Source organism: Saccoglossus kowalevskii, chromosome 13, assembly GCF_978046115.1.
Source record: "Saccoglossus kowalevskii chromosome 13, keSacKowa6.1, whole genome shotgun sequence".
Lineage (NCBI taxonomy): Eukaryota > Metazoa > Hemichordata > Enteropneusta > Harrimaniidae > Saccoglossus > Saccoglossus kowalevskii.
In genome coordinates, this window is record NC_140653.1 from 26,190,571 (window position 1) to 26,205,881 (window position 15,311).

Consider the following 15,311-nt stretch of genomic DNA (forward strand, 5'->3'; position numbering starts at 1 on the left):
GAAATCAGGGATGAATATTCCAAGGTGTCAAAGCCAGTACACTTCATATCCAGATCAAACTAGCGTTCATGCTTGCCACTGGCATAGTGCATAGGATTGTGGGAGTAAATAAATAACTCCATTTTGTTTATTTTTACTCAAAAACAGTTGAATGCAAAACAGATAATACCGGTAACGAAAAATTATGCATGTTGTCGATTTACTTCTCCAATGAGTCAAGTTAAAATCATTGAACTTTCTGTATGATATTCATTAATTTAGTGTTTATTAGAAGAACAAAACAGCAAAACAGGGGAGTCCAATCTTTCTGCATTTTGTTTTGTTGCAATGACAGATATAGTGCATCAACTATTGTTAATATTTATAAAAGAATTATGAGATCAGACCTGAACAGATTAAATAATTTATTCGTTTCTATGGTTATAGAATACACAACCTGTCAAACCTCACTGGAACATGTTTAATGCCAAACTAAACTATACACATAAATCAATTTTGTGCCAACAACTTTAACTTCCCACACCTACAAGTTTTGACTGAAATAAATAGACTTGTATTATGGAAGGCAATGGAAGCTGATTTTCAATTGTGCCGAAAGTCGGCAACTGCATATTTAGTGATTAATGCGCATAAAACGAAACCAAACAATTTGACCATATTTCTACTCACCTAAGGGGATTCTAACAATTAAATCCGTATATTAAAACTTAATGAGAAAAAAAGAAAAATAGCGTGGCCAGAATGTCAATTTGGTCGACCCTTCCAGGCAGTTCAACATCAATGATATCTGAAATAACTGTATATATGTCGCTCAACTTGATTGGCTTCTATGATACAAGTTACAACTGACTACGTGAATGGAATACTAGAGAATTCAACCCCGACATATCTGGAATTTAGAAAATCACTTCGAGAATTCAATTTCCATATATCTTGTATTTGTAATGAAATTAACGAGAAAATCAACAAACTGTTGGAAAATCATTTTTCTGAATGTCGACATTCAAGAAAGTTCACTCCAGTACTGGAAAAACTTGGTAATGATTATTTTACTAATGCTATTGTCTGATCATCAGTCTACATTAAAAACTAATGTAAGTAGAAGTAAAACTAAAAAAAAATAAGACTACACCAGAACAGGATTTTAATTTTTGCAATGATAATAAACACAAATTTTAATGGATTTCTATATCTCACAGTGAAACATACAAGTAGAATCCCATTGAGAATGCATATCAACGTCAAAAGGCATTTCAGAAATGTGGAACTATTTAATTACAAAGAAACATGGACACAGCTATGAATATTTACTATCGGCAGCAATAAACAACCAGCACAGATGTTAGAAACTTTGTCAATGTCTCACCGATCTGGAGTACACAAAAACATAAATTAGCTTGTGTGTCGAGCACATACCCTAAACAAAAACTGTTTACATGTTAGCCTCATGTAACCACAAGTCAGTGTATTCTTATTTGGGGGTTCCGATGGATACACCCCTGAAATTTACAAAAGCACGTACATGATCTCACCTTGAAATGTTAGTCCAATATAACACAGTAACAGCATGCAATGAGCACAGGAGAGAAACGCAGCAAATTACCAGCATCAGGCAACGATGTAGACTGATGTAGACGCTAAATAGTGATGCTGATAGCAAACACACCAGCTGGACTCCTCATTTGCAATTCAAATTAGACACAATGAAATCGACCCTGCATCTTTCACAGCCAGCATTGTAGCCCTTACACACACACACACACACACACACACACACACACACACGCACGCACAAGGATATCTGATGCGCTTGTTATAGAGGAGAGGCATTTATAAAACAGCAGCTGTTGCTATGACGACAGACTGATAAAATGTTGAGTCGCATCCCAGTTGTCATGATCTTGCATTTCATAAAGGCCTTTTGACGATACGCAACATATTAAAAATAAATTCATTCCTTAGCAACTGAATAAAGTGATTTGTCTGCTTTTGATAATATTCAAATGCATAAAGTCATCATATAACAGATATATATTTGAAACTGAAAGTAATCTTCAAGTCAAATCTAGGCTCCAGAAATATGCTCCATTGATGGATCTTTATCACAGTAGTGCGACAAGGGAAATCTTCATAATTAATTGTTTTTGGAAATAAACCTGTTTTTGTACTGCACATGTATCTGGGGTAAGGTATACACTTTCTGAAAACCAACAGACATGTTTTGTAACATTGTTAACTCAATGATTTAGATGACAGGAAATTCCCAGAAAGGAAAGTGTGACAGAAGCAGTGTGCATAATGGTAGCACACCTACAAGAGATTACAGGCTCTTTTACCATTGTCATGACTTTCATTCTCAAATAAAACACAACCAGTGCCCTTTAATATCGAATTCCAGGACAAAATTTTATGAAACCATAGCGAAAGATTTCATCAATGATATCAATGATCAATGAATGTGACACCATTTTTACAATTTAATCTTAATCCTAAAAACCATTAAGCAAACAATGCTGCAAAATATACCATCTGTTTTCTCTTACTCTAGATCATTCAGCTTTTTGACCTTAAACGAATGTTTTTGTACAGAAATGTTGATACCAATATTGAATTCAAAAATATGTTCATTTGGTTCCAAAGTAACAAATAAATTATTCGAAACATTTTGGCGGGAAGAATTACGGCACTCAAAGAATTCCCTGGTCAATACACATTTACATTTTCACCCCCATTGTGATCTTGTAACCTTCCACAAAACAGTTTTATGTTCTGTCTGTGCATATTAATTAGGTAATTTGCATATCATCAACCCTGTCCTTGCTGTTGTCAGCTTTCTTCACCTTCCACGAAGAAGTCATAATCAGTATGTGTAAACTAATAAGGTTTTGTCAGCTTCCACAAAACAGTTTTCTGGGTTTTCTGTGCATATTAATTTCATAATTTGCATATCAACCTTTTCATCACCATTGTGAAGCAATACCACATTCTGCAAGAGTGGTAGAAATTGAAGGAATGATGCACCTAACACAACGGAATTACAGGAAAATTATTTCCTGCGACTGACTATCAGAAAGTCTGATGAAAAAACATAGGATAACCAAACTAGTTTTTAAATTACAAACCTCAGTCAGACACCTCATTGTTTCCATGGGAACCTGTTCATCAAATTATTAACAATTTAGAGTGTTTTTAAGCTGTTGTAAATTTTTTTGTAATAGCCACATCCATCTTGAAGACAATTTCAGGGAAAACACAGCATCAGTTGGGGTCATGGCATTCAGTCAGCATGTCGCTATAGTTACACAGGTTGAAAAACTGTATATACCTCATGTTGATTTTTATTTTGTCAAAACATTGCGGCTGTAAGCTTATCATGCACGGCTACTGAGATGGCACTCGATGTGCATTCGGGTGAAATTGAACAAATAATTGAACTGTCTGACGCTCTGGATGTAGACGTAATTTTCTATGACTTGTTGATGTCTGTTGTATTTACACCGCTAATAAAACAAAATTATACCAGACTAATTATTAAAAATTCAAGATAGAATAATAATTTTTATTAAATTTGTATTCTTAAAAGAATTTCAATTAAAATGACAAAATAAATAAATTACAGATAAAATGGGAAAATAAAGTAAAGAATTGTTTATAATAATTTAGTTTACTATTGCATGTATATGAACTTATTTTGGGGTAGCTACATGATCAGAACTCACTGATTTGTTGCGAGAATAAATACATTAACTTTGCATATTAATCTGGTTTACTTTAGTGCATTCAACTATAAGCGAAATAAGCAAAAACAAGTCATATCATTAGGTAAATAGTGAACAAAACTGAAATGAGTTAGTCATTTTGAATCAGAAAATGATTCAAATTACATTTATTTACAAGTTTGATTACGTTCAATCAATGCATGTCAGTGACTTGGCTATAGAACAGTTTTTCCAAAATCATGGTCCTGTTATATATGCACAATAGCTGGCTATGTGTAACAGAGATCTGGGTCTTGAATGGCACAAATGCTTGATTTTGATGAATTTAACATTGAAATGGCCGCCATTTGGCCAACTTGAATCAGATCGTAAAACAAATGGACGTGCATATGTATCCCAAGATGTGTGTGTGTGAAGTTTGAATGTGATCAGCCCAGGCACACATGCCTGCAAATAATTAAGCCCTAGAAAGTACAACATCATGTTCACAGACATCTGCATGCTAATAGCAGATATAGCACCCACAGTTTAGGTGACATCTTAATAAATAATATGAAAAAAAAATTTTAATAGCAAATAAATAGTATCCTAGGTTATAAAAAAAATCACCTATTTGATTGCAAGTAGGTCAATATTTGCAAAGTTGAAACAATGTCTTAAAGCTCTTGTGTGAATTACAACCTGAGGTGAATACTTAAACACGCTTACAATCAGACCACACTGCAATGAACACAACTCTTCGTAGTGATCAGTATTAATTTTGTTAACTACTTGTTTTTATTGATATTTAAACCTACTTTTATACAGAGAATATTGATAATTATCTCAGAAATATAGGTTTTATAAAATTGCAGCAAATTATTATCAATCAAAGCAAAAGGTATTGTGGAGTCAATAATGTCACTTTGAAGCAATATGTATGGGTAAAGACTGAATGTTATCGGTCTACGCAGATCAGATAGGTAAGCTCTATAACAACATTTTTCGTAATCATTTTCAACATACCAAGTTTGAATTATTTGATACTTGTACACGATTTAGATCCAGAATGATTTCAAAGGGGAACTATAATAATAGTTTTTTGTTGTCAGTTTCAAATTCTATTGCTGTTAATTGCATACTTGTCAAAATTAATCTTGTAATGTATACGTCACATTTTGTCTGCTACACTCCAAACATCAGTTTACTGGCAAAATACATGGGTCGCCAAGAGGCAGGAGTTTTACACAGATGACAAGATAACAATTCTTACATAATCAATGATTATTATGCCAATTCATTTTCAAATACTTAAGTTTCTTCATAATAGATTGAGTACATTTTGTACAATTAAATCACCAATCTCGTCAAATAATGAGAATTGTGTAAATCAGTACTGACAAATCAAGTACGACTTTCTTTCAAATTAATTCACTATAAATGATTTTTTAAAATAAAACAATTTGCAGCATCCCAAACAACATCACAATAATAAAGCAATCACAGGTTTGAGAGAATGATTAGAGAATTTATTATATGAACTTGTGATTGGTTAACTATAAGACATGTGATCAAAATAAAGATAGGTGATTGCTTGGGAAGGAATTCATTAAAAGTTACATGATTGGTTAACTGAAGTCATGTGATACAAATCAAGACATGTGATTGGAAGATAAAGAATTTAATTTGTTCAATAGTTCTTCAGTACATTTTTATGCATGCAATTATAATTTATTACAACAAATATATACATAAAACTTCTTTCCAAAAAAAAAACATAATATATAAAGCTCATCTAAGCTGTAAATAATATCAAGGAACACATTAGTCATATAATTGAATAATCTACAAAATTTTCCAGTATACCTGGGACCTGTCATAAAGTGACTGCTTGTCAGTTTTTAAAGGCCAGTGATCATGACACACAATGTTGTGTACTTGACACAAATTGTACGAGTCACATGGAACCCACACATATCAAACACAACACCTTGTGATGACCACTGTCCTTTAAGTGAACTCCATCGAATTGAATCAAATCTACATACGTACATATACTCATTTTGCAAAGCAGTTAACAAATCTTCATAAATTAACTATGAGATATTGACTTACCCTGCCAGGTCTTTGCCAGGTTTTTATACCGATTTATCGTTCAGATACATGTACTAATAAAATCGAATCGCAAATTAACTATGGTTTTGCCAATAATTTTGTAATTTCAAATCAAGGTAATACCAAACTAAAATGATCTTTGTATAGAACGACAAGAATGCATATAGTGTACAATGTTTGATGTTCATGAAATGCAAATACACGGCACCGAGACAGCTAGAAATTACCAGTATTATATTTTTGCCGAAAAATTCAAATAAACCTAAATATACACATACAGTATGTGTTTACTTAATTGACATTACAAAGTTATTTTTACCTCTGTATTATCTTGATTAAATAATTACAAATTGGCAAAAACACTTTAAAAGCCATCTTTTGTTTGTGTGTTTTTTTAAATTCTAAATGTCGCCAAAATTTTACTGGTATGTACAAATTTGTAATGATATTTTCAATTGCGACTGCAAAATATTCACTAAGGTCAAACAAAAAAAGTTTTGCTTTCAGTCACTCATATTTTTCATTTTTTTGCAATTGCGCTCATTAAAGTGTACCACATATCAGTAAAATTGGAAAAATTTGTTTTTCTGTTTCATAGAATGTTTGGTTAGTCCAAATTGAACTTTGATAGATTTTTATTTATATAAACTAAAACTACAACATTTTTTAATTTTCCCTTTAGGACGAAAAGCAAAACCCTTTTTTTTTTGCCTAAACACAGACTACAAAAATAAATAGTTTTAATATCAGCTCTGTAAATACATCCAGATTTTTCAATTATTATTAGCACTGCAGACATACAGGCTAGTTTGATTATCAGCTCAACTAATTTCATCTGTAAAAAGCACCTGCTGGCCGAGTTTGCATGAAACCAATAAAAATAATATTTCTAAAAAAGCACCTGCTTTTGAATACAGTATTCTCCGTTTTATATGAATACTACCAAAGTATGAACATTCTCATGCTCCTTTCCACGAGTAACATTATCTGTAATACATCTTTCCAAAAAAAATAGCACCCTCTAGTGGCAAAACATATACATGACTTAGACGGGGGGGGGGGGGTCACATTATCATTGAATTTATTGCTTTTTTTCAAAGGACAGTGGTCATCACAACATGCTGTGCTCGATGTGGGTCCCATGCAACCATACAGTATTTGTAAAATACAGGAAATCAAAAGCGCTGTGTGACAACCACCATCTTTTATTCTGTAGTAGTAATCAAGTCAACAAATCGCAGAAATGCTGCTCATGCCCCTTTTACTCAATAATCACGGTAAGAATTACAGAAATAACTACCATAATTATATCAAAATTTGTATGAAACAAAATAATCTATGATAGTTATTTTGTTAGCACTAAGTACACTCATATCTAAGTAAAGCATACTTTTGGGAATTTCAGAGCTTTTGATTTTAATCAATATCATAGTTAAATTTTCAGAAAGGGAAAACAACACTCTATTCCGAAATCAACAAATCTGATAAGTTGATAATCCCTCACACAAAAAAAACATTAATCAATATACTTTTTTTTTGTACACACATGCATTAGAAAATTACATTTTTTTTATCATATAAAATATAATTACATTACTCTCAATAGTGGTTATAATTGAGTAAATTTCAGATATTCTGGCTAATTGGAAATAATGTGATTACGCTACCAAATGTATATCTAGATCTTTATTACATTAAATTAAGGGTGGAAACAACAAATTTGTACGTTTTAGAAGCATTACAAATTCACGGTCGTGATATTGTGTTGAGCGAAAAGTTCCATCAAATAAACTACATAGAGCAAATAAAAATGTTTCCATGGAAACAATGATTTTGCAATTTACCGGCTTTAAATCCAACTTTGGCCAATATTTTGGATTTGAAAATGGGCAAAACGTACAATTGAGGTGCATAATTCAAAATTTTATTTTTTTTCTTGCAATTTGAGACAGACAAGCATAATGAATCATTTGGTTTAAGGAAATTCTTGACCCAAAAGTGTGTTTATAGCCATAAAGATCCTGTTTTGTGGACGTTTTGCCCCAGTTATTTCATTCTATTAAAATATAGATTCTTCATCTAAGTATTAATACAATATGATTCACATATCCTAGAACATATTCTTTTTAGCACTTGTTGTTGTATTGGAAATTGTCACAAACACACACATATAGTCTATAATTTGAATATTTTTAATTTTTTTTTTTTATATTGTTTTGTCATTATATTGCTACGTAAGTAATCATTCAAATTCTTGATAGACAAACAAAGTAATATGTAAACTTGTACTAGCATATTCGCCAGAATTAATAAGTATTAAACTGGAATTTGTCAAAATTTAGTTTCTTAGCTACATGTACAACAATTGTGAGAAAATTTTGTTTTGATTTTGCTGATTTTTAAAGATTTAGTTTAGAAATGTTTCCAGTTCACGCATGTACTAGAGATTGACACCGTGTGGTGATTGACCCAGACTCTCATTGCTTGCTATTGAATTTGAATAGTAGACCTATCGACAAAAGCTTCGCTCAACTTGCACAATCACACTTTAATATTGGAAAATGTACAGCAATTATAGCAAAATCATGCATTTAATATCTGTCAACAGCTGAAAATGTCATGGTGTTTGGCAAGTTGTATCTTGGTGTCCATTCCACTTGTCTGTATCTTTATATTTGATAATGGAAAAATTATTTGGCAGCAAAACTAGAGTTCTTGTTGACGTTTTCATTAGACGTGCATGATGAATATTTAATGGAAGTGCATGTAAGTCGACTGGTGTACAATGAATTTCTTGATAATTTTCAAAATCTATGGATGGTTTTTGAAAACAGCTAACTCTGGGAAGACCACTGCCTGGGAAGTTGAAACAGGTATTGCCGAAACAGGAAACGAGTCAAAAAACGATAACAACTGGTTTCTAGGAGTGATGACAAATGCCAACACTATTTCCTCGTCTTGTTGATTTATACATTACCACATTTAATAGCGAAGCTAAATGTCCATTATGTCAATTACGTTGCTATAATGCATGAACTGCTTTGTTTGGAGCGCTACAATAATTTTTATTATAGCCATCAGCAGCTTACATAGGAAATTTAATTCCAAAGAAGCAACGTATCGTGAAGTTTTTATTTCTAGTAGCATAATAACCTGCCCAGTTATAACACTAATGCAGACAGACAGACAGACACCTGCCACATAGTGATGAATTTATGAGTATAACATAATCTGTTAATTGCTGTAGGTAACATTTATATTAATCCTAACATTATGTGATTTTGTTTAAATTACATTATTTTTTTTTAATCTTACTGTACAACAAGCCTTGAAAATCTTTCAAAATGAGACATGCGACTGTAAACTAGAAAATACTGTGTATTCAAAAATAATGATAATTAATTAAGCTGTGATTAAAGTATGTGAAACACATGATTGCAATGGTATTAGCCAAACCCGCAATGATTACAATGGTTAAAAGTTAGAAGCACGCCAAGCATCCCTATACATATGATTACAGCCCGATGAGAATACCACCCAGACTTGCAGTACAGAAGTCGGTCAAGTCACTGGCAAGATACAGTTATTAGGGTTGCCTGTGACACACAGAGTACATGTGAGGCTTTTAGGAGCTGGAGACTGAACTAGACATGCCTCTATCATCTTCAACACCCTGGATGTAGCATGCAAGAAAAAAAATGAAAAGAAAAGGGAAACATTACCTTTTTCGGATTAATATATGTTTAAGACCGATAGCACTGACAGCATGCAGGCAAGCATATAAGAGGGATATGGTGAAAACTGTTAAAGCTGAGAATATGTGTATTAAAAGCTGCAGGCAGGGTGTTGAAACTGACCAATCACAATCAGCGTTACAAATGCAGTTGCAGTTTGTCTAGTGAGCATAACCAATCACAATCAGCGTTACAAATGCAGTTGCAGTTTGCCGAGTGAGCTAACCAATCACAATCAGCGTTACAAATGCAGTATGCCTAGTGAGCTTACTAATCACAATCAGCGTTACAAATGCAGTTGCAGTTTGCCTAGGAAGCTAACCAATCACATTCAGCGTTACAAATGCATTTACAGTTTGCCTAGTGAGCTAACCAATCACAGTCAGTGGTACAAATGCAGTGACATGGTGGATCACTCTAAGATGTTATATGGTACATGCATGATCAAATGAAAATGGAATTTAAGATCAAATTCTTTTGTTTAAAAGTAAAATTGAATGCTGAGCAGTAACATTATTAATTATGTGAAATTTTGGCTATATTTGTCAATTATACATTTATTTTCTCCGCAATAAAATGTTAAATTTCTTTTTAGAAAATTTGCATAAAATGTGTACAGAATACATGGAAATTAACAAGATAAGATTTGATAACAAATTTGTATAAATATCATGAAAATGCAAATTAGCTAATTAATATGCAAATACCCAGGTATTCATACAAAAAGCCTGAATATAAACTGGTATTCAATACTGATAGTGATAACAAATGCTGACAAGGTTTATTGAAGCAATGCAACATTACACGAATAATAAATTTCTCCACATTTTAATCAGCTGTTTAATTCTTATCAGTTGAACAGTTGATTAGACAGAAGCACATCCTGGCCACTGGATGGCATTAATTGAACGTTGGAAGTCAAAAACAAGCCATTTAGTAGAGATGACAGCTTTTACTCACAATGAAAAGATGCGTGCTTAATATATAAAATTTTCAGAAACTGTTAACTATGGTTTCCTGCTTGGCTATCTAAAATATAGGTTTTGCCTCTTATCATCATCGTGTGAGACCTGCATCTCATTCATACATGGTAATGTGGTAAAACCACACATTGTAGAACGGAGAAATTTCATTTTTTGATTGAAAAGATGTTTTATTGATCCAAATAAAGAATTATTTAATAAACGTTAAAAAGCTTCTTTTTTTTTCGACCTTAATAATTTCGGAGAAAAAAAAAGTTCAATCTAAATAAATAAATGAATAATGCATGTACTTTCCAGGCATTAATATTTGAGAGTTCCTAATGGAGTCAACAGACTTGGACAAAAAATGGTTGACAGAGTCCTGTTGAGAAAAAGAGGTCACATGACTTGTTTTTGCTCCTCAAATAATGTTTTTTGGAACACTGAAGGCGATGTTGGGAAAGAACGAAACACTATCTGAGTGGGATAAACAAGTTTTGCGACTCTCTCTTGCTCGCTCGCTCGCTCACTCTCAACGAGGTCTAAAGAACAATTTGTGTCTGAGGTACGGTATTTTTAATTGGCTTGGGTCATTCTATACATCTTCACTGCCATAAAAACAACGCAAAATATCCACCCAGAATCCTTTACACCACGCGAGTGACATCAAGGAAATCAAAGACACCAATCACAGAATTTGACAGTAAAATAAAACAAAACAACATCAACAATTTCACAAATCTGTCAAGCTTGCAGAATGATAAAAATTGATTTCATTTCTCATATCACTTTCTTTATATTTCACGCATATTGACACTATAAAAAGCTTTAAAACAAATATACTTCAAAGTGGAATTGTTTTTATTTAATTTTTTGTGTCACAAAGTTTGGGCGTTTTCATGCGTATTAAATTAGTGAGTTCATCCACGGTAAAACTTTTAGTTTCGAAAGTCATCCACAATACACAAAACACTGCATTGTATTGTGATGGAAAAGTCGATAAATCTTGCAAAGGTGAAAAAAGTAACGTGCCTCATTGGAGGGGGCGAGGGTGTTACAGACACTGATTTACACAGAAAAGTCTTCTGGAAGACCCTCAAATTATGTATTCAAATTTCTGGTTCTAACTATTCATCCAATTACAGTGTGCCATATTTGCTCTATTACAAGAATGTCAGAAGTATTTATGGTTAAAATAACTCACATTTTTATGAACCAGCATATGTTAAAATGCACACATTTAGTGTATGTGAGCTCCTATTGGAGATGCCTGTCTAATTAGAGCAAATACGGTATGCGTTGCCTTCATAATGAACCTATTTTACAGTATGTGGTATTAGAAAGATTTTAACTTTTCTGTAACATTTAATCTTAAATTGCATCTCTCACTATACACATGTATATTGACAGTTATATTTGAAAACCTACTGCGTTTGTTTGTTTGCAGCTTGGAAAACTACCGATCCCAAACAGGCGTGCAAACTTGCCCTGAAAGTGTGCACGCATGTAGCGTTTGTGATCACAAGCCTACTTTGCATATATGATAATGAAAGGGATTACAGTGAATGAGAGGAACTATATAGTGAGAACAACACACTGAATCAGAGAATCAGAACCTACCTCTAGGTCAAGTGTTTGAGTTGTACTCCCATTCATACTATTTCGTAGACGGTAATTCTTAGAAAGTCTATTGCATAACGAAACAATACGCAGTGATTGCTGGTGAAGAAGAAATAGAGATACTATTTAAAAAAACAAAAAACAATTCAAGTGAACTTCCACACACAAAAAATAAGTTTGTAGATAATTTTCTCCATGTATTTTGCATAAATAAATTGGCAAACTATTAATTGATTCCAACACTATTATAAAGAAGAACAAAATTATCATGTAACGCTTAGACTTAAATATTTTTCAGATAATTAGTTTTAAAGCAAAATCGAGTAATCTAGTATAACATAGAACTATAGAGGGCTCTATTTCAATAACTTTGGATATACATTCCATCACACTCACACGATCACACGCCTTAGTGCATTTCAATTATATTCAGCTGACGTTTCGACTTAGATGGTGTAAACACCTTTAACAAATTTGAGGCAATGATGACGTCTTTTTAGTATTCTACCCCAGGAAGGATTTGAACTTGGGTCTACCAATCATGAGTACGAGGCTACAAGAACTATTCTACAGGTGGCCAGTTTCATGTGTGTGACCATCCTTAAAAACAAATTCTAGATTTTTGAAATTTATTTTTACCTTCCATTTCTTCCTTGCATTAAATGAGCGTAAATTCATTATGTTGACCATTGATATCCTGCGACTGGCTTGTTCTCGTTCTGTACAGGGCTGGACAGAAGAAAAAACAAAGACAATTATTATTATCATCATCATCATCATCATCAACACATTATTTTTTGATTTCCCAGAATAACATTATTTTCTAAATCAGCTCATTTGTCAAAAAGTCTAGGATTAAAATTAAAATCTCAAAATTCAAATGCATGACGGGATTTCAATGCTCGTCAGACGTGAAGAGTGAATGAGTGAATGAGTGGCAATGTCAACAAATTTGCAACAGATAACGTTTGAATTGAATTTATATCGTATATTATCATACAACTTTTAACATACAGAAAAAAGACTTTAATGTAGGACTATATTTTTATGGAAGCATACAGAAGTGATAGGGTTAACCCTATCACCTAGAAAAATGTAAATAAATACCTTTATCCAAGGATGATTCAAACATTCAGTAACAGTTGCTCGTTTTCTGTAAATGAAAATAAGGATTCCAATTAGTAATAATCAACTGTCATTGTATGTGTGTACAATGGACAGCTCAGGATTTCTTTATTTTAATACGCAACATGGACAATGGTACAGTGGTTAGCAGGCTCGCCTTGCATCAGGGAGATACTGGGTTCAATTCTCAGAGCTGACTAATCACTCTGCAGTGCAATTACTAGTGAAGTGTGCCCTGCCTTCCAAACATAGTATTAGGTTTTCGCACTTGCAATTAGCACTTAAGATAAAATGTCAGGAAAGACAACAGTGACTTCAATGCCCAGAAATGTCGCCTGACACACAAAAAAATTTAAAAAAAAAATGTAATGAGAAGCCTGTAACATAATTTTGTGGCAGACATCTCACATTACACATCTCACAGTGAGCAGAAAATTACTCACAAACAGCAGTGGATGGGTAGGTAAAAATCTAAAACAGATGTTCATAAGCAGTGTCACCAATGAGGGCGCTTTACCTTAAAATCAGCGCCTTTAAAGCTTACTAAACTTGTATATTGCAAACATTAAACATGCATTAAAGTCATTTACTTAATTGCCCAAACTGAAATGCTACATTTGCAGCTTGACCATGAACTAATTAAAGGTTTATTTTTCACTTACCTTGCATCTTTAACAAATAATTTCTCAATAAAATCTTTGGCAAATTCACTTGTTTTTGAAAAATATTGGTCATCGAACTCGTAATCTACTGCAACTATGTTTTCATAAGTTTCTTGCTGATTGTCACCAAGAAATGGGGAAGCACCACTTAGTCTGAAAAAAAAAAAACTTTGTTGTCACCTTTCTCAAAATAAATTCAATTCTGTATTTTTTTCTAAAACTGTATTCAAAATCTGTGGCCAAAAAGAAATTATGTCGATCAGGTAAAAAATATAAGAAATTATAGAAAAATATTTAAAAATGTGCAAAATATTACACCAAATTTTAGTGGAAAAAATAATATATGAAATATATAGTTATACACTTACAGAATGTATGTAATAACGCCAACAGCCCTGAAAAGTTCAAGAAGGAAAAATTTATTAAATGTGGATTAAAATCAGAATGTGGTCAAAAGCATGAACAAGAATAAGGCATGTTTTAAATCATCACAACAAATTCGTTTTACCCTGAATATAAGAACATTGAGTTTTTTTTTTTTCATTTTTGCAAGTAAATTTATGCAAACTTGTTTCTTGAGATTCTTACATAAATTGTTTCGTGCATAGTGTAATCTGCAGCAAATATTACCACACTTTCACAATTGTGATCCTAGTCCTAGCAAAACAGTATACACTGAGAAACAGACCGAATCTATCATTAAAACCAAGCTAGTCCTTTTTGACCAATCAGAAGGACCCATATTTGCAGGAATAAGTGTCCTGTTTTTGAATCTGACTCATTTTTATCAAGTCGCATAAATTGTCTGAGGACTTTTATATCATAAATGACTTTTATACAATAAATGACTTTTATACGCCGTTATTCTCATAATCTGTTTTTGGACTTTCATACAAATCATGTGACATTGAAAGATGCAATCCTGACCGAGAATTATTGTGCTAAGAAGAAATCACAAAAGTTGGGTTCAGACCTCATAACAGTTGATTTGACAGACACTGCCCATTGAGCAATCTGGATCTTGATGTCTATCATTGGCTTTTGAACTATTGGGCTTTCCTATGATTTTTTTGTGTTACATAATGAATATTCATATGCATAGATTCTGTATATACAGCCCACCTGCCTTCATTTCAATTGAAGCGGTAGGTTTTAAAACGGATATATCCTTCTTACTACTGTAAAATCTGTATTAGAAGCCGCGGCTTCTATTAAAATGGTACAATGCAACAGAGGGGATGCGGCTTCTATTAGAGCATCTACACATATGAGAAATGATGAATTTTTAGTTCTCAATTATTCAAATAGTATGGATGCGACTTCTATTAGGGATGCGGCTTCTAATACAGATTTTACGGTAGAAGTCTTCTGAGATTTAAAGTTCTCTTCACAATA

At 32.8% G+C, this 15,311-nt stretch overlaps 1 protein-coding gene across 1 annotated transcript in view; it reads right to left on the minus strand.

Moving 5' to 3' along the window:
- Window positions 1-15,311, minus strand: part of LOC100375842 (death-associated protein kinase 1-like) — an 88,419-nt gene that overhangs the window by 24,841 nt on the left and 48,267 nt on the right. Inside the window, exons 6-10 of the mRNA XM_085507144.1 lie at window positions 14,285-14,311; window positions 13,917-14,069; window positions 13,237-13,282; window positions 12,769-12,858; window positions 12,130-12,228 (exon numbers count right to left, since the gene is read on the minus strand). Coding sequence (XP_085363270.1) covers window positions 12,130-12,228; window positions 12,769-12,858; window positions 13,237-13,282; window positions 13,917-14,069; window positions 14,285-14,311 — 415 coding nt within the window. The remainder of the gene's footprint in view (window positions 1-12,129; window positions 12,229-12,768; window positions 12,859-13,236; window positions 13,283-13,916; window positions 14,070-14,284; window positions 14,312-15,311) is intronic.